This window comes from Anopheles coluzzii, chromosome 2 (assembly GCF_943734685.1).
Source record: "Anopheles coluzzii chromosome 2, AcolN3, whole genome shotgun sequence".
Lineage (NCBI taxonomy): Eukaryota > Metazoa > Arthropoda > Insecta > Diptera > Culicidae > Anopheles > Anopheles coluzzii.
The window spans coordinates 110,277,962-110,298,867 of NC_064670.1; the positions used below are offsets into that span (position 1 = coordinate 110,277,962).

Genomic DNA, 20,906 nt, shown 5'->3' on the forward strand with positions numbered 1-20,906 from the left:
TGCGTATTTATGAAGCAAATTAATCCGAAACCAACTTCCTAGCAAAAGTTGTGGGGGAAAAAGATACACATTACCACATCCAATCCATTCCATCCCATCAACATCATCATCGTCATCGTTGAGAAGAAATATTTCCAGTGCGTGGACCCATCCCGAGATCGGTTGTCCGGTTTGGGTGAGAGGGTTTGCCACTTTCCAGCCATGGTTTCATTAGCCAAGATGAGCACCCATATCTTACCACACACACACACGAGCTACTTGAGCATATTACAGCAATCTCTGTTCAATGTGGTCTATTTTGGGTGGAAAACTTTACGACCTACTCTGGGCCTTTTCCCATTGTCCAATGGATGGACCGATAATGGAGGCTGCGCATGAGATTGGCCCAACATTTGTTGAGCTAGCTCAGTGCGGTAGCCATTTTTACCGCACACACATTCATCCACTCACACTCCTCTATGTGCAATCGAGAGAGAATTTTTTTCTTCTTTCTCCAAAGTTGTTCCACAAATTTCCGTCCTCCAAAAGTAGGTTTATTGTAGTGAAGATTTGCAATTAGAATGGCACTCGAGCTGGCATTCCAACCATCATACCGGTGGCACTCAACTATGTGCTAATGAAACGACGGCTGCTAAATATACGGCAGCTCGACAACAAGCAAAGTGAAATTCTTTCGCCAAAGATCTCGCCCCAAGCTCTCACGCTCTACACGCTCCCGTCTCAAGTTGACTGTAGTTGCCTGAGGACCTATTTCGGCTGTTACGTTGCGTTGCCGTTTTATGGAATCTTGCTCGGCATTGCATACACTCCAACGCTGAGGTAGGTATTTAGAAAGATTTGCTTCAATTAAGTCATCGCTTCTTGGGCATCATTAGTGTGACACGCCTCTAGAAGCCTCCGTTGGCTCAATCTTAGGCTACGCTCAAGGATGCATTACACTTTTCCGGAAAGCGTCATAGCGTTACCATAGCAAACGACAACTTTGACAACGGTTGTGAGAAAAGTTGGGACGAGCAACAGTTTATGTTCGTAGTGTTTCCACTTTCGCTTGGGGAGTAGACTTTCGCGGCGGTTCGTTTCTACTGTGCTGGTGTGTTGGCGCATTATAATGCATTCCAGCCAGTTAAACCCATTATACTTGCCACAAACAAGGCAAGCATTACTTTGCATTCTTTGGAACAGGAGAAAAGTGGCCTTAAAAATAACCTTTTCCTATTGTACTCTTGACCCATGAAAAGGCAATGGAAATAAGCTACTACTACTATGGTGGCTGCCTACGTCGATCAGACATCAGTAATGTCTCAATCAAAACCATCGATAATGGTCCAAAGAATTTTGCATATGCTCAAGAGCGGCTGCAGCAAACAAAGCACTGATTGTGGGCGAACTGTGCAACGAAGGAGGTCAAACAAAATTACCTATGCATGTCCTATGTATCTTTTGCTTTCTCTATTTTTCTCTTTCTCTCTCTCACACACTCTCCCTTTTGCATTCCCGTTCATCTGTGCAACAATGTCCATACGCTTAGCTTCGGGTTTTGATTGCATGCTGCACTCTCTCTCTCTCTCGAGCAAAGGACACCGACATCCAATTTGCCATTTTTCGCAAACATCACAACAAATGTACCTTCATCCTGCTTCTGACCGTTAGCGTGAAGCTGAAGATAAACGGCTAAAAGCTTTCACTAGGCTACTGCTGCTGCACACAGCACGAGCCGAATCAGTGAAGGCCTCCCTCGAAGACTTCCCAGCAGAGCAGATCGTCCTGCCGTAGCTCCTTGTGTGGGCAAACTTTCTGTTTTGCATAATTCATTTTTCACGTCATTATGCGCTGCATCCTGCAAGCCAGCCAAAACACGGTCGTGAAGTTTGCTCCTGGTATCCTGGTATACTATTTTTTGTTTTGTTTTGGATTTGTGTGCTTTTTTGTACCGAGGCCGATGGCTAAACTTGAAGCCCGTCCGGGAGAAGACACCTTACGGTAAGGGAAAACTTCTTGCATCTTGCTGCTGCACGTGCAGACATTTCTCCGGAAAGGTGGTGCTTTTTTCAGGTGGGCTGAATTGAATTTTCCACCCAAAAAGTTTCATCCATCTGACTGGCTGAAGGTCCTGTGTGGGTGAGCGGAAGGACTGATTGCTTCTTGCCATACGCTGTGCGATCCTGCCGAATTGCTGGGGCGGTGTATTCACCGAGAAAGCTGCTCTGTATTGTATGAAATGCCAATCTAGAAACAGTCAATATCGATAATTCATGCAATGGAGCCTCAGTGTGGGTGTCTGTAAGAGCTGCTTAGCTGTCTCTGTTGTCTTTGTGTTCCCAATTTCGCTTCATTTGGATAGCAGATAAAACATGAGTTTCTATGGCTGTAGTCAATTAGCATTTCGGTATGCTTGTACAAGGACAGATGTCGGTAATTTCACAAAGAGTCCGTGACACTGCTGTATTCATGGCAGAATTGTCAATCGTGTCTAAATATCTTCCTTGAATTTACACGGAAAATCTGTTATTCGTTCCACCCATTCGTCGCTCAATTATGCCGAAGCATCGTTAAAGCGTGCAGTTTACATGGAAACAATCCGTCGTAAATGTTGCCTGCCATCAAAGATAACCTACAACAAGATAACACACAATTCCACTGAATGTGTCAAGAACACTTCAAAGAATCACACATAAAGGCACTCGGATAGATATAAAATAAATGCGAGATCCAAGAAAAGGATCCAAGTGTTTCAGAGTATCGAAACCCGGTACGTTGAGCTCAATATAAATCAAAGTCGTGTTAAAACAAGCGCTATCAACGATCAGTTTCGCGCTTGATTTTGTTGCATGAAACAGACGGAAGGAACGTTAGAATTTGGGCTGTTGTCACAGTGAAAGTTTGCTGCAAACACCGTCTCAGAATGCCCCGCAAGTATTCTGCCATGATCAAAAGCATAGTTTACGCGATACGTGGATTATGCTCAAGCGAAAATAAATGCCATCTTTTACGGCTTTGTCAAATATCCTTGCTGGAAGCTGCATCATCGCTCAACGTTGTTATAATCACACCGTCATTCGCACCACCAAGCAGCAGCAGCAGCGCCACTCTAGAGGATGTGCATCGCAAGCAATAACATAGCGAACGAAACCAACTACAAAAAAGAAACCGAAGCGCAAAAAATAACATTTTCTAATCGTCAGCAAACGGACCCGCGGGACGGGAAGTGAAACTATTTCCCCGCTCACCCTAACAGGAAACATCACCTGTGTCGCTTATCCTTCCGAAAGCGGTAAACGAAAACGGTGCAAGCACCCTAGCACAAGCGTTGCGAGAGTGCAGCAATTCCACCCGGCAAGTTCGGAAGTGTGGTGGTCCTCTCACCTCTTCGCCGGCTTGATGTATGCGCCATTTTATCGGGGTGAATTTTCCCCTTCATTAGCTCGTTTCGTCCTACGGTAGAAGGTTTCGCTTGTTTGACTCCGATATGCCCGGATGCCCCGTTCCTTGGGGCCGATGTGCAAGGACATTTCTTTAGCCAACGGAGGCCACGGAGGCCGATAGAGACACCTGCCCTGGTTTCGGGACGGGATGGTCGGAACAGGGGCGTAAAGGGGAGCTTCCAAGAATGTGGCAAAATAAAATGATTTATGATTTATGACACACCGCGACGGGAGCGACCACCGACCGAACCCGCATCGTTACCACGCGAAGGTTTTGTGGCCGACCGCAAAGCTTTCTCCCGGGTTGGAATCGGGTACCGGATAAATCATCGTTCGCGTATTCTGAATCCGTATCTGTGTGTGTGTATAGGTACTGGTCTGTATTTATTTTGTGCCAACTTTTTCACGACGAATATTGTGTGGCACGACGGCTGGTGGTGGATGAAAATACCGCCATCAAACATGACCAGCATGAAAGAGATACAGCCAAGCCAGTCAGTGTCCTTTCGTCGGGCTCCGTCTTCGTGGGAGGAATTTGTATTATTCATTAGGAGAGGACTAAGGCAAACTAAGTGAATGCAATTTAGTAGCCAATTTGTAGTCCGTTCCCTTTTTGCTGGATGGGATAAGGGATGCCTTTTGAAGGGGCTCTGCGGGTGATGATTAACTCTCGCATCCCTTTTCACCGTGCTGAGAGGATCTGGGTGGGGACAGTGTAACTCTCTTTGTGATTCGGAATCGGGGTTAGAACAATGGGCTAGGATTGATGGTCGTTCCTGGCCGGCACGCTTTTACCAGAGACAGCGCAGGTCTCTGCAGTTTATGAGCAGCTGTAATGAGTGACACCGTCAGTAACGATCTATTAATTAAATCGTCTTTTAAATGGTGCGCCTTCAGCACCGACAATGTGCGAATGAAAATCATTAAGCTGCTGCTGCTGCTTGGAAATGCGAAAAATATAACGGCATAAAATTTTACACCACCCGCTCAACAGCGCTCATCATTTGACAGGTTGTTGGGTGTGGTGTGGTGGCCGGTTTTTGCGTTTGTAGAATTGAATCCATTTAATAACGGTCACTTCCACGGCGACAATAAACGCCCCCCAGTCGGAGTGGTTCATTATCGAATCGCACGAAATCGCTATTACACGTTTCGCAAGCTCATTCGCCCGTTACAGCCCATAAAATCGTCCTCTATTGCTGCCGGGAAGGTTGAAGTAGCACGCTACAGATTCTGCAAAAAAAAGGCACTTCGCCTCAATTCACAAGGGCACACCTCTGCACTGCTGCCACACGGGAGATTGTTGCACGACAATTTTCCACAGCTTCAAGCTAGCTTATCAGCTGGCCGGTATCAGGGCAGAATAAACACAGACCGAAAGGAAAATAGAAAGAAAAAAAACGGAACCCAACCTTCCCACCCTAAAGTCATTGCCACAAATCAATGAATGGCAAATGCGTATTCAAAATAGCAACAGATAAAATCCTATTGAAAGTAGCAAACAAAGAGTGCGAAAAGGGAGAACAACCAACAACAAAAATGGCCAACGCGCAACGGCTCGAATCGATCGCACACACGCAAATGCAAAAGGCCCATCATCGAAATGCCATTAACGTAACGGTACCTTTCCACCATCTTCTGGCCATTTTTTTTTCTTCTGCCCTCTTCTTTCCATTAGCAACGGCCATTAGGGACAGTTTTCGGGTTTCGGGTATCGTGGCAAACGGGGGTTCGATCTGATCTATCCATTTTGTGTGCGACGATTTGGATTTCGGCAAACCCCATTCTTAGCCGTTACGCCGATAGAAGAAAGACCGATGCGCGTCGTTTCGATTTTCCGCAGCAAAACTTTCAACTTTCGCTCGCACTTTAAACGATGACGTCACGGTGATGGTGGTGGAAGGCAGGACTTCCTTGTTTTTTCCCCCGTCGTTCATTTGCAACAAGCTCCCGTCACAACAAGCACACTACGCTATAATAATGCACACACTTTGCGTGCGTCGTTGCATGTAGTAGTGTGCCCCGTGCATCGCATACTGTATAACTTTCAGGGGAAGTTGGGCACACAACACACCGAGCGCATGCGCACGCATTTTCCTCGAGCGGGCGCCGAGATTTTTCCAAGGACACAAACACGAACCTCTCGCCCCTTTTTGCCGATGCATAGCGCCACACTGCACGCGAACGGGAAACGGGCCGAAACACCAGTGGTTGCTGGCACGACTTTTGCCATTTTGCCTGCGTTACCTCCCCACCCGCCTGAATGTTATGCAAGGTGCCGAACAGTGCCGAATCGGTTTGTTTCCCCTCCGAGCTGATAAGACGGTGAGACGATGAACACAGCGCCCTTGTTCGTGGTGTTTCATCCTGAATCTCGGCCTGCTCGGCTTCGGTGTGGTCGCGGCTGGATGGACCGCTTTCGGGCGCCTGTCGTCTGCGAGCTGTACGCGAGTCTGCCCGCAAAACGAGTTCAGTTTACTGGTGGCCCGCGATGAAGTTGCACGCACTTCAGCCGTGTTTCGTACCGTCGTCGTCGTCGTCGTCGTCGTCTTTACCGCCGCCGTCGTCGTTGTCGTTGTCGTCGCCGTCGTTACCGTTGGCCGCTGTCGATCGATTTCGGGTCGGTTGTGTCGTTCGCGAAACTACGTGCGCCCTGCACGGTATGGAATCCGTGCGTGGCGCAAAAACAACATATCGAGCCTGCGGCAGTGCCGGTGTGGTGTAGAAATTAAAGCCCAAATGGTGAAGAAATACAAGCGGGAATATACATAGATACATGTTGATGCGGCTAAATTAAGAGAATAGGGAAGAAACATACCCCAGACCCCTTGTTTCGGGTCTTTCACATCCACGCATCGCGTCCTCGACATATCCCTCACTCGCTCATATTCACGGTGTAAAGTGGCCATATCACAATCACGACCGAAAACATATCCACCGCGTTCCACTTGACATCTCCGGGCCGTCCGGACTGCCGCGGGAGTTTGGAAAATATTTTTGATAGTGTGACGATATACATAATATGCTATGTGGTGTGTGCTTCCCGGGCTGCTACCGAGTCTGAAGACCGCACCGTCGTCAGACGCGCACCGTTACTGCCGGTGAGCAGATCAAACCGCTCCGCCCCTCGCAGTGCTCCCGGGGACGCGAGTGTGAGTGACTGTGTGTTGTTAAAGTCGTCAGCTAGTTGCTGCCATCGCTGTGCTAATCCTTAAACGCGACATGTTGCGTAGTGCAATTTGAACCTGCTTCATCCTGTGAACATCCGTTTCCCTTCAGCACTCGGTGTGTGTCTGTGCTTGTGTGTGTGTCTGGTGAAAAGCACAGCAACAACAAATACGTGATAACAGCGCAAGCAAGGAAACATGCCGTTAAAGCTTCACCTTGCCCGTGCGTTCGTGAGAGGATTATATAATTACCATAATTGAATATAACACTTCTCGTATCCCGGTGTGAGTGTGTTTGTGTGTGTGTATGTTGTTAGCCGCTCGCGTACATCCTCCGACACTGCTAATAGCACGCATAACAAGCCAAAAAGGAAGTCTAATGCTTCCCATATCCGCCCCACGTGTCCTTTGCGTGTTCTCCCACAAGCTCTCTCGTTTGACACAGAGGTAAAGCAAAATCAACCGAGAGAAGGAACGAGAGAAAGCGAGAGAGAAAGAAATACACAACACGTGAACGGTTAAGCTCGGTGTGTACCTCAAGTACTGCCGCATCTCTCATCCGGTGCTTGCTACTGGTTTTGGGTGCCGCGGAGGTCGCCCTAAACAACCAGCGCCAAGAGAGGGGGAGGAAAAACCACCCCTAAAGGCAAATCTGCTTCGACCGACTTGAACCTGCCAAAAGCATGGTGGGTGTATGGTGCACGTGAGTGTGTCTGTGCACGGCACAACGTTTGCGTATAACGGCGGGCGCGCCTCCATTCGGGCAAAAAAGCGCGAACGAAAGAAAAAAAAGCCATCCAGACTTTCGGCCAACCCCGAAAGACGATAAAGGTGGCGCCACCGAGCGAGGGAGTGGGAGTGGGCGGAGGGGAAAGTGCGAAACGATGCTTCAGTGATTTATGATGCTCGCGTACGGTTGTGTTTTATTTTTAAGGACGCAAGCAAGCAAGCCAGGTGAGGGCCGGTGTCGCTTGACGCACCGAAACACGCGTGCAATAAACGCGTAGAAAACAAACGCCCAACAAACCGGGTAAAGGTCGGTTGTTGATTTTATGAAGCAGCGTGTGACATTTGCCCGGTACACAACTGTTGTGTTGAATTGTGTTCAGCGGAAGGCTGTGGGTGCTGCTGCTGCCCATCCGTATTTGTTTTGCCCAAGGAGGTGACCGCGCGGTGGTGCTGCGGTTAGTTGTGTGTAGGGAACGTCCTCTCTAAAACCGCACACACCGTTAAATTGTACACTTTTTTTTCCGTGTCCTTGGCGCCTTAACTGAAGCTGAACCCCTAGTTGCCGATTTTCCTTCCGCGCGTCGTGAGTGCGTTTTGAAAAGTGTGTTGAGTCGTCGCGCGCGTTTTCCGTTTTGTGTCGCGCGTTCGTTCGTTTGTTCGCGCGTTTTCGGAAGGGAAGGATATACAAGCTGCACACACACACATATAGTTAAAGCAACAAAGCGGGGGGAAATAATTCAGTGCCGCCAAAATCAATACGTTCTGTGATAAGGAAACAAGCTTCAAGCACCGGAAAAAAGATATATCAAAACCTCTACCCCCCCAATCCGTTTTACATCGGTTAAGTTTTGCAAATCCGCTGTTAACTCCGTTGTTGCCCCGTTTTGGTCTTATTCGGCTCGTACCAACAAAAAAAAACCCCGAAACAAACGTGTTGTGTTTGGAAACGTATTTTATGCTACAATCGTTACTTCAGAGACTGTTACTTCAGTTCGGTTCGTGTGCCAGGCTTGAAGCTATCTTTGCAAAGAACCACTTAGCCTCTCTTAGCCCTATCTAAAGCGTTTTCCCAAGATAACGCCGCGCTGTCGGGGGGGAAGCGGGAAAACATAATTAAGTAATCAGAACAAGCCGCTGACCGTGGCTTATCTTTCCAACGGAAAACAAGAGAAGGACCGCGCTCGACCCTCATCCAAGGAGGCGGCGGCCGCAAATCGCACAGTGTGTTGCGTGCACGGAAGCGGAATAATTTATACCACTCCCGCTGGCCAGCGTTCCACAGCCCCCAGTGCGCCGGTACGGTTAATTGTTTTACCCATCAAAAATACTACGCTGAATCAAGGACGACGAAGAAGTAGCAGCAGCAACAACAACAAAAAACACAGACGCAATCGCCACACTTTCACCGCGACAGCAAGCGACTTAAAGTTTATGACCGCCCAGCATGAAAGCTCATCAAAGCGTCGCGGATTGATGGCGTTGTTTGGCCGTTCAACGGGAGGTGCAATTGTCGCTTGCGGTGTAGTTTATGCGTGGCAGGTGTGAACAAACAAACAAATAAACCATCCACTGCAAGAACCAGTGGAAGAAAGAGCGTGGAAAGCGGCGGAGACGTGAACGAAAAATAAAGATAGGGGCAAATTCCATTGCTCTGTGTTTGCATCGTCGGTTTGGAAGAAAAGAAGCTCCACAAAAAAGGGAAAAGTAAAGGTGTCGCCTGTGAGTTGGTGAGCGTCACTTGAGAAGTGAGGTGTTGAATTTGTGTAACCTATAAATACGTAAAGAAGTGAAAAATATCGTTTGTTCGTCATATCAAAAAGCAACGAAAAATATCAAGTCAGAAATAGTTTATATCACATCGGAAAAGTGAATCATATCAGTGCTGAGTCAGCTGTGTTGATTTTAGTTGTTTTGGGGGAAGAAGCTGCCGATGGAAAGTTTAATTAGTGCACAAACCCTGCCCGTTGCTGATGTGTGACGGCCGCTCGGAAAGCACAAATTTAAATCAACCGTATCGCAATCAGTGGAACCATTGTGTTTTTGGAGGCTCCCGACCGTATACTAAACATATACACAGTAGCAGTCACCGATCCGTGCAGCTGAGCAGTTCTCTTCCGCCCAGCCAAGATGGCGATGGTAGTGTCGGGCCGAGCAAAGGCCGTCATTGCTGCCTTTGTGTGCTTCTTCCTGCTCGGCATCGTGCTGGTGACCGGCTCGACCAAGGGCTGGTTCGTGCCGATGCGTTACAACGAACGGGTCGCCGCCCGGGTACAGGTAAGCTAGCCCAACCGCAACCGCACATCGATGTGCAGTGCAGGCAGACAAAACGGACGCGGCAGGGGGATAAGGTCGACCCGCGCACGACGTGTCCACGCGGTAACGGACCGTGTCGTCGGTGAGATTAAAGTGCACGGGAGAGCCGAGAGCATCCCCTGAACCCGGGGGCTACGGGCTGGGCAGGATTTAATTAAAGCTCTTTTGAACGTGTGACCCAATGCGATGGTCTCGGGCGCAGGACTCGAGAAACAGTGAGATAACAAAGGTTTTAATTTTTGGGCTGCTCGCAGCACGGATCCTTTCCTGATCGCGTGGAGGTGGTGGTCAGGATCGCACCGGAAAAGATTAATTAGAGCGTGCTTCACGGTCGATGTAAGGCTTTGTCTGGTGCGATGTGTGATTAATCGTAATAACGTTCTTGCAACCTAGAATGTAACAGGTGATGTAACGCTTCACTCAGCATCGAAAATGGCTCTAAACTGATAAAAGACCATACATTACATAATCTAATAGCACTGCTTTTGTTCTTTAAATAGTTCAGCTTATTTGGAGGGTGTATTCAAAATGATCTATTCAGCGAGCATTGTTGGTAATGGCTTACAAAAGGGAATTCTTTCAGAAGCAATATAATTCACAATAATTTTACATAGTAATGCATAAACGGCTCCAATAGGATTCTAACAATATGAATTTGTAAACAAAGTACAATTAATGGAAATTCATACTAAATTCCATCGAGAATTGTACTTTTGTTTCAACACGTTAACTTAAGTACTGAAACTGAATGATCACTGCATTGAGTTTAGTAATTAAGTATCAATTTATCACATTAAGCAAAACTGAATTCTTCTGTGTGGATTTATTTCCTTTTGTAGGAGTACTTTATGTACCCTATAGTCCGTCGCTTGGGTGGGTGGTCCCGTGTACCACGACTGTACCAGTCGTCCACTCGAACGACTCAATAACACACCCGTAATGGGTTCAAGCCCGGAATGGACCGCCCCCCGTAGTAAGGACTTGACTATCCGGTTGCGTGGTATTGAATAAAGTCTTGAATGCCTGTATAGAGGCCGCCATGTATGTCCGCGTAGGACGTTTGCGCCAAATAGAAGAAGGAGTCTGTCCCTTAATTTACATCAATGATCTGGGATGAAGGTTAAAGCTGTAGATGGGAGTTGTGATTATGGATGAGTACTTTATCACCTTGCATTAGGAGCTATGTTGGTACTTTACTAACTTCATCAGAAGAGAGGAGATCCACAGAAATATTGTGTACAATGTCCTGAAATAAATGTTACCTACGTTATGAGGTTTCAGAGTAGAATCCTTATGGTACAATCAAGAAGGTGAAGAAAACAGCATGCATAATTAACACTCTATTGCAGGCATGTAAATGTCGCTTAAATCAACATTATCTCCAAAGAAATATTGAAATTTATGAAATTACCTTCTACCCCAAACACATTTTTGAGCAATTTTTGCAAGGCCTTTCCACCTTGTCGTTTCACCGCGATACAGCTCCAAAGGTCATTTAACGCACCATGGAGCGAATACAAACAATTGTACCATTAACTGGAATACCTAATTTGCCCCTGTTCTAATGTCCTACACAAATATTGAATACCAGAAAGCGCTCTTCCTTACGCTCATTGCTTCGCTTTCAATTTCTATGAATGTGCGTGTAAATGTGCGTGTGTGTGTGCGCGCGCTGGCTTTTCAAAATGTGCCTCAAATACTATTACTCTTGATGTTCGGTTCCCAGAACGTGCTGAAGCTTTCATTCGGCCGAGCAGGTGGGCAGGTCCAGTGGCCGCAATTTCCCGGGAAAAATAATTTTCAACTTTATCCCTCATCTACTGGCGTGTCGCACGCTGCGTGTCCGGGGACGAACGTACGGGAGCACGGGGAAGGTAACTTTATCACTTTTTGGTTTAAAATTATGCTCTCCTTATCATGATGGGGCGCGCCGGTTTCGCTGGAATTCCACTCAGCATTACATTGAAATTGCAAAATTCTTCGCCACTTGGCCGAGGGGGCGGAGCAGATACACCACCCTTGGGGGATGGAGTGCGAAAGCTTGTTAACATTGGAACACTTTTCTGGAGTGAATTTCAAATTCCGAATATAATGCTTTTTTTTCTTCTTCTGGTGTGTAGAGTACCCCAGGAATACGCTTACAAAATGCAAGTCAAGCAGCAATTCAAACGAAATGAGTTTTGGTGCGAGATTGAGTTTATCTTTTTGACACCATCCTATGCGGCCCCGGGTCCTGTTGTGATTTGCTTCCTCACCTATCAAAGTTCAATAAATCAGACCATTCAGAATAATTTACGATCTTTCCACCAACTTCAGCCAACTCATGGTTGTCTGTGGTCTCTGTATCCACCTTCAGAACAGGCCCTCGAGACTGCTAATCATCCCCTAATTAACCTTTCCTTTCACGGCAAAGAGTGCGCCTGTCGGTTCCAATTCCTTATCGCTTTTAAAAGGAAACCCTTTTCCCGAAAGGCAGCGGGCCATGGCTCTCCTGTCGACTGATAAAACTGATGATTCATCCAGCGGTACGAGCTTCTTCGGCTCCCGGGCGAGGATCCGCCCTGTGGACCGATCAAGACAAGTCCTGCCCCGTGCCGGAGATGATATAATTTGATTTATATGCCATAACAAAATTATCCTTTTATCTTTAATTCAAACACACAAAAATCACCATTACCAGCACCAGACGACGACGGTTGGCTTGTCTGTGTCTGCTGCCTTTACATCCTGCGCCCAGCACAGCTTCCGTCGACTCGCGAAGGCGAAGCGCCCATTCGCACAGCGTTTGCGAATATCTAGCACGCTTTTGTACTGCCGTCTGGAACGGACACGGAGCAGAGGAACGCACCTAACAGCAGCTTCTGCTGCTGGTCAACCGTCTCTCGGCGCACAGCATGAAAGCTCCCGACCACCGTTGCGCTGTAATTGAAGAGATTCTAATATCAAAGAAATTTCCATCCATTTCTTCACCGTCCTTCATTCGCCGCCGGGACGGAATGCGCGCTAGCGAATCCTTTGATTAGGGATTCAAGTTGGATCAAGCATTCCGCCGCCGCTTTCCTCCTTCTTGGTCTGCTTGAAGCTGGGATGAAAAGGAAGGGATATGAACGCTTTGTGCGTTCTCGTGGTAGTTCCGTTTTAAGAAGCGGTCACAGCGCGATTGAAACGATTCGCTCCGCTCCTGCTGCCAATAGCAATCAAAGCGTGCCCTACTGGAACGCGCTGAATAAGGAGATAGTGAGGGCGAAAAGGGATAAAGGATAAGGGATCCGCTGAAGTACAGTATCGGACAGAAAGATAGGGCATTGGTTTTTTAACGCACCGTGCACCCGTTGGGCCAAGTTTATGTGTGGTTTGTATGTGCTTGTGTTTGTGTGTGTGTATGTGTGTGTATGTGTGTTTGTGTGTGTGTGTGTGTGTGTGTGTGTGTATGTGTGTATGGATGTATGTTTGAATGTGTATTGATGTGTGTGTTTGTTTCACAAGTAGGTCGTTTCGGATAGATTTGTAAGTAGTTTTTTTGTGTTTTGGGTTAGGTTTTTGGTGTGATAAGCAGGACCACCGCCCTCGCGATCAGTGTGTTTTCGATATATTAACAATGTTACGGTCTTCTTTCGCCGTGGTCTTCTGAGGACGTCCGGTTGACTTGCGCGTTTCGGTTGTCCAAGCGCGTTTCAGTTGTCTAAGCACGTTTCGGTTGTCCGAAGCGCGTTTGCCACAAAAGTGCGCGATCGTTCCATTACGAACTCAACGTTTACCTCGACCCATTGTTACTAACATTGCTTGCTTGGACCGTCAAGAACGCGCTGGTTAAAAACTTGGACACGGCTGATCCCGTGCTCTGCCTGCGTTCTACTTCTATACGCGATGAATTACATCGTTTTGGAGCAGCGAAAACATCGCATGGATAAAAACTATCAACGAGTACGCGAGTAAGCGTCTTCCCTTCAAAATCGAGAAAAGAATACTGCCGCGCTCATGAAACAAAACGCCCATTGAAAAGAATAACTGCGCGCCAGCTCAATGCACGCACAAAGTTTACCATTCGCACACAACGTGCAACGCAGAGATGCACGAAGGCCTTTCAATGGCGTGCACTAGAGAAACACCTGTGAGGGAATGCCGAGTTCATTGCTATTGTGCGCGTGTCCATTTCGCACCGGTGTCGCATTCACATTCATGAAACAGCACACCTGCGTTTTCGTCCGAGGAACAAGCGCTGCTGTCGATGCAAACTTTAGTTTTTATCCAAGTGTAAACGCACAATGTTTTACATGATATCACACATAATAAGAATAATTTCAACGCAATATGACATCATGGCAAGCTATGTTTTTCAGACACAAACCCGCGCACTTGCTAATACACATTAAAAAGCACACTCTCTTTCTACTACTACACACACACACACATACACACACACTCACACACACATACACACACACATATACACACATACACACACACAAACACAAGTAACGTGGCAAAACAAGTGCACGGTGCATTGAAAAAAAGGGTCCTATCTTAATGTCCGATACTGTAGTAGTGGCTTGATTCTGCTTTTAATTGACATTATGTCCCTGGGGATGGGATGGAAGAATAGCATGTACCTTGATAAAGGAAATCATTATTTTGATATCATGACGGCTTGTTCAATAGAAAATCAGCATTAATCAATTGGGGAAAGGACTGTTGGTGCTGTATTGTATTGCAAATTGCATACTTCAAGGGGTATTTCGAAGTCTTTCACCTCATTCTATTTATGTTCAATCCAATAATGTTGAACCAATTAAATCAATGAAACAATTTTCAAACTCGCAACTGGCAAATAAACTCTTTCGGCTAACCCCCACTGGCATGCTTGTCAAACACATCTCAGGCGCAACTTTATCAATGTTTTGCAACACTAACTTTCTCTGCCCGGGGCACGGAACACAGCTCAGCTTCAATAGGCGTCACTGCACGGGACAACTGCCAGCAGAATCGCGCTGTGTTCACTTTGCCGGCTTAGGAGCGGTTGAAAAACTCGACAAAATATCGATTAATCTCATGCCATCCTTCCTTGCCTGCTGGCTGACCTACTGAAGGCTCTGCTGTCCATTTTCGATTACCGCACACCAGCAGCAGCAGCAGCAGGAACACACTACGACTGCCGGACTGCTCATCGGCAAACGGGCATTGGCAATTGCTGCTGAATTCTTCATACCACCCTGCTCTGCTTTGCTCGACAGCTCGCACCACGGTTTACGGTAAAATTGTGCTGCACTGAAAAGATCTGAACAGACGGTTGAGCAATACGCTCACGCACATTGTCCCGTTGTCTGGAATGTATCGTACTGCGGGTTGTTGTTGCTGCTTTTTTCCCCCCTCCCACTTATTCTTCACTGCCCTCTGGTAGTTGTGAAAGCTATTCGGAAATTGATTCATTGCAAACCATGCAACACGGACAACAATAATAACAATAGCCGTGCCCAAATCCGACCCACTTCGAATGCGTATAAAACGATCCCCCCACTCTAATGTTGATTTCATGGCTGGCGGAACTGCCGGAAGTTATCGAAAACGATCGCCATGTTTCGGGCGGGAAGGTCCTGTTCGGAAGGGACGAGGCTATGCACTGGACAAACGTTTGCTGCCGAAATCTGTGTGCTGCTGTGCGTTGCCACCGCGTTTGCCGTGAATTACTCATTCGGTGCGGGCTTTTAGACAAAATGAAAGCGCTTCCAATGAAAAGTGAACTGTTTCGAGTGTATTTGGGCGTGTTGATTTGTGCGTGGTTTGCGTACGGATATTTTTGTTTTTTTTTTCCATTTATGCGAAGAAGCTGAAATCTAAAATGGTCAGTTTTCAATCGCGTAACGAGTGCCATTGGAACACTTTGCCATAAATTTAATTGCTTCCTGGAAGTATTTCAGTTTTGGTACGTTTTATCTATTACCAGAAGGGTTTTAGTGGGAAAGGAAACCGTTAAGCTGTTAGCTTATCAAAGTAGATGGAAGTCAAAACAGCAATTTTGTTTATTACTTCAATAGTATGAGCTTAAAGGAAGTTGGTACAATAAAAGAAAGGTTAGCATTTGTTTAATCTTTGACATATGTTTATAAAGCTTATGTTTACAATATTATTTTACAGCTTAATTGGATGTCTCTTTCTGCAATCAAAATACGAAGCAATCGAGTGCTGTTGACGTCATCTTGATTCAAAGCGCCTGAGAGTATGCAATTTGAAAACATTTTTGTTGTAAAATGCCTCTGTGTGCATAAAGCTAGAGCAATTAGAGAAAGTGTCACAATCAAACGCTGTTCACTCCTTTGACAAAACATCCCGACAGCATAGTTTGCATATTTTCAGGCGTTTTAACTGCACAAATACATATTTAACATTATGTAAAAGCCACTTACCAGCAGTATAATCGAGGAAAATAAAGGCACTGTTACCAACAAAGCAACCCAAACAGTCCATGAAAGGAAGAAAACGAAATTGATTACCAGTTCTTAAAAAAATACTTTACTATGTTAACCACAGCGAAACTCACACTAAGCGGAAAAGGACCCTGACGTCCTAAATCGACCCTTCGAACCCACATCCGCAGGGAACCACGGGGAGACACACTGAATTCGCCCACAAAAGTAAATAAAGCTCTTTCTGTTAAAGTTTTTAAATGAATCAAAATCGAAAAAATAAAGAATAAAACTTGCGTTGCTCCCCGGTGGCAACCGCAGCTTTTGCTGGGGAAAGTTTTCCCTTCCCCGTGTGGCTTGTCTTTCCGGCAAATGAAAATTTCTGCCCCAGCAACCGAAAAACCGCACGCAAAAAGGACACGCTCGATGGTGTCTGAATGGTTGCCTGTTCTTTGAGCACGTGAGTGTGTGTGTGTGTATGTGCGCACTAGTGTGTTTGGCTCATTTCGGGCCTGTGAACGCCAAGTGTCTCTTTTGCGAATGACATATAACTCTCGTTCGTGCAAACTTGATCCATTTCCCTTGCTGCCACAACACGCTTCTGTGGAGATGGAACGAGGCGTGCGAGTGACCTTGGGTCAGTTTGAGTTTACGCTCTTTGGAGCGTCTTCTTCGTCGGGTACGCCGGGTTTCGGTGGACCAGCAGCCAGCCATCACCCTTCCCAGCTAACCGCTATTAAGGGTTGTGGTTGGGCAGTGTTTCGGCCTGGAAGAATCACCCAACCGTGCAGCGGAACGGAATTCTTTCGCAAAAGCAGTCCGACCGACCCAGAGCCCGGTCAAAATTGATTGTCTGACAGACAAAATCGCTGAAAGATGTTTCGTGGGATTGTGGTGGGCTCGGTTTGCTCGTGTTTTTTTTTTTCTTGGAAAAACTGCGCGACGGATAAAGAAAGTTGAGTTAAAAAAAAAGAAGCCTCAGAAGGACGCACTGTAAGGGAAAGTCAAGCACGCGGGTTTTAAATCGTTACGCTAGCTTTGCAGGGCGGACGATTGAAAGGATGCAATCGCTGGAAGGATTCTCGCTTCTCCCGGGGAACGGGTTTCCATCAAATTCAGCATCGCTGATGCGAACACTTTGCCGATTGAAATTGGGGGGGAAATTCCTAGGAAATTTCTCAAGGTTTCTTTCCCCATAGTTAAACCGGTTTCTGCTTTCAAATTTGGTTTACGAACCGCTTTAAAAGGGCTCGTTTTGCAAATTAACAGTAACCTCTATCGCTTAACTATTTCCGCGTACCCTCACGAGCGCTAATGTAGCAAATTTCCTTATCGTAATGTTTGCTCTCAAAAGAGAAGAACTACGAGCTGCTTTTAAAACGCACACACATGCACGAGTTCACAACCGTGCTATTGCTTTTCCACCGGAAATTGATTTACTTTCCTGCGGTACTCTTTTTTTTTGATATCGAACATATGGATATTCAACTACGGAAGCCATCTACTTCTGCACTTTAGGGGCAGGATGGTAGCCTTGGAAAGAAGCTACCGGCCTAAGGCGAACGTAAAACCACCCTTAATACCAGCTCAACCTACTTTAGAGAAGGTCCCGGTACGGCAAACCCATCATCGGCCCCACCGAACGTAGCCCCGCTCGTCGCTGCGCCCTCCGCAATGGAAAGCTACCCAAAACCGATCTAACCGCACCGGAAAACAAGAGACAGGGTGTAGACGGCAGTAAGGCGGAAGCAGGAAAACCGCTGCAAGCGTGTATGTATCTGTGTGTGTGTGTGTGGATCCGGAAAGCATAATGTCATCTGCTCAAATATTGACTGTCGCCCCAAACGAGCGCGGCAGGTTAGAAGGTTTCGATAATGGAGACCTATCGTAAATTGCTTGATAGGAAAAATGGCAAAGAAAACGTTGGCTTTTACCATGGTCCTTTGGTGGATGGCGGTGTGTTTGGCACAGTGCGATAGCGATGAGTTGTTGTTAGGTGGTTGTTTTTCGTGCGGTTTTGTTTTCCTCATCAGGCGCGGAAATAACGTTTTTGTAGCAATTTCCGTACACAAAAGCACACACCCTGGGTGGAAAGTTAATCCGAAGGGCCGCGGGAGCGTTTAATGAACGTTTCAAGAAGAAAGTGTGAACCAAGTAAGAACAAGGGGAAGGTGGATTGATTTTCCAGAACGATCGTTCGTGTTTTCAATACAACTAATACGATGAGCTTACAAGAGGACCGACAAGAGCTTGTTCGTTTTATTGGCAATTATTGCACATTACATTATCCTGGTCATGGCACCAACATTTTGTACACTAACGAGCTGCATTTACAGATTTTTCCAGGGGTTCTCATAGTTGAGGGACACTTCCTTGACTCTTTCTTAAGGGAAGTGAACTTCATATGATGGAGGCTGGATTCCATGGCACCTTTTTCGGACATGTTACTTGGAAATTCCTATTGGATTTGTCCAACAAGGGTGCTATAGAGTCCAATTCTAATTACATTAAGTTCATTTCACGTAAAAAGGAGTCAATAAAGTGTCCCACAGCTTTGAGAACTCCTGGAAAACCCTGTATGTTAGTAAAAAGTTAAGAATCATATCACAAAGCTATTTTATGTATTGAATTCTACCAAATTCCTTTACAGCTTCCTACTAAAACCGTCCTTTATCCCTCCATAAAAAATGATTCAATTATTTATCGCACATCAAATTCCGATCGTCCCGCAGCGCCCCGACGACTCATCCGTCTGCTCCAACCACTTTGGGGCTACGCAATTCTTTGCAAAAGTGCAATTCAAACAAGCGGCCCTCGGGAAAAACAATTTTATGAACTCAAGTTCCCCATTGAACGTGTGTGTGTGCGTATTTGTACATAAAAAAGCGAAAAATATTAGTCTCCACCACCATTTGTATGCCTACGGGAATAAAAAAAAAGCGCTCCATATCCCTCCTCTCCCACCTCAGCAGGTACATTTATTGTCTTAGTTCTCGGGCACACAAACTTCCACAGCCCCACACTCCTGTTGTTTCCTGCTGACCGATCGGACCTGATAAAATGTGGTAGACGACGGATAGAGTGGAAAGTGGGGAGCCCCAAAATCTTGCTTCCGTTTTCTGTTTGCTAAAGCAAGCAAGCAAACAAAACAAAAACAGTAAAAAGCGCTCTCCGGTGGTGGTCGTTGTTGTTAGCGCGATGCGATGATGATGACGCGGACAGATTTCGACAGCATATAGAACACACCGTTTTGCTATCGCTTTACGCTTTTATTTGCTATGTTTCGGTGCTTTTATTTCCCATTTTTGTTGGCCTATGGTTTAGTTTTTCCACCCTCCCTCCCCCTGCCCTCATTCCGTGCCGTAGTGCCGTGGGGCGAGGTGTACAAACATTATTCAAGTCTTTATTTGGCGCGGCTAGTGAACGCGAACCAGTGCACATCGCGTGAAAAATGTATTTCCAGCTGATAAATCAGATTGTGTTGCGCGGGAGGCACTGTTTTTTTTTTTGCATTCATTCTGCTATGAATTGGCGAGGAAAGTGCTTCCTCTACGGTCGGCAATTTGTGGCTAGCGTTGTGTTTTGGGTTTTTGGAAGCGAGTTAAAAAATAGGAAAATATTTTGGCAAATAAATTTCACCCCTAATGCCATTGTTGTTTTGGTTCGGGGTTTGGGGCCTTTTTTTCAATCGCAAATATAAGAGTTTGTTTTAAAACAAATATGGTTCATCGATTTTGAATTGTTCTGCTGAAATATCAACACTTTTAATGTATTAAATTAAGTCAGTATTGACAAAAGGCCTTCACTCGCTACTCGTTTTGGTAAAACCTGCACTAAACTTGCCCAAACAATAATGTCCTTTTACCCTCCCCTTACAGCTCAACAATGTGATAGGAAAAGTCACTTTCCCGCTGCTGATCATCAGTAAAACGGCTCATTTAATGCTACCTTATCTGGTTGTGGCTTTTTCCCCTCCTAGTCTTTCTTCCCCAGGTGCTTTGCTCTGTTTTCCGCATGGCACTTGGATCAATTTAGTCAACCCATCCATAGGGACGGAGCCTAAACCGTACTGAACCCGTAAGCATTTACGGGTCAAACGCTATGCTTGTTGCGCCATTGTCGCACCCTTCATTCGCCTCTCGCCACTCGGACAGCTTTCCATAATGTTTGTAAAAGCAGACATTGTTGATCCATAAAGGGGGGGAGGTAGTCAATTCCAACTTCTGCTGGAAAAATCGGCCGTACAGAACAAAAGAGTAACAATGGCTGACGATGGGGCGTCCTATGTGTCCGAGGAGATTGGTTTCATCCAACGACAGAGAGGGCGTTTGATAACAACAATGAAAAACCCCAACAGTGTTGCGCTTGGAGCGTTGAAGGCCAATCTTTATCGCTGATGGTTGAATCCTTTCACTCGTGTCAATGTAGTGTGAAGGTGATTGTTTTTTTTTTGTGTTTGCGTCTTTTCCTGTATGATATGATAAGAACATTTCACTTGTTTATGACGGTGGGCAGTGTATGACAGAGGTATTAGTCTGATATCATTGACGTGTAATGTAACAGTGTTAAAACTATTACATCGGGTGATTAAAACTATTATAAAATACAGTTCGCCAGCCATTTTTTACCCAGAAAAAATCAACTTTAAAGTCATTTACGCTGTTTAATCTCATTGCAAATGTATATCCAAATTTACGCGGTTTAAAACAGCACTTTAAAGTATTATTACACTCTCCATTTTATCTTTGCCCACTAATTGACCTCCATTAAGCGTTGGAATCCGTCTTGCCATTTAAGCAAATAATGGGCTAAATGCTTTAATTACACTCAATCATCCAGCAATAAAGCACAACCGGTTGCCTTAACCCCATTTG

The 20,906-nt window shown here is 46.0% G+C and overlaps 1 protein-coding gene across 10 annotated transcripts in view; it reads left to right on the plus strand.

Annotated features, from left to right (window-relative positions):
• Positions 1 to 20,906, plus strand: part of LOC120947924 (collagen alpha-1(XVIII) chain) — a 197,932-nt gene that overhangs the window by 58,208 nt on the left and 118,818 nt on the right. Inside the window, exon 1 of one of the 10 annotated variants that reach the window (XM_049607973.1) lies at positions 5,861 to 9,592. The exons of the other annotated variants lie outside the window; for them this stretch is intronic. Coding sequence (XP_049463930.1) covers positions 9,446 to 9,592 — 147 coding nt within the window. The 5' untranslated portion in view covers positions 5,861 to 9,445. Of the gene's footprint in view, positions 1 to 5,860; positions 9,593 to 20,906 lie in introns of those variants that run through there. 10 annotated transcript variants of the gene reach the window in all.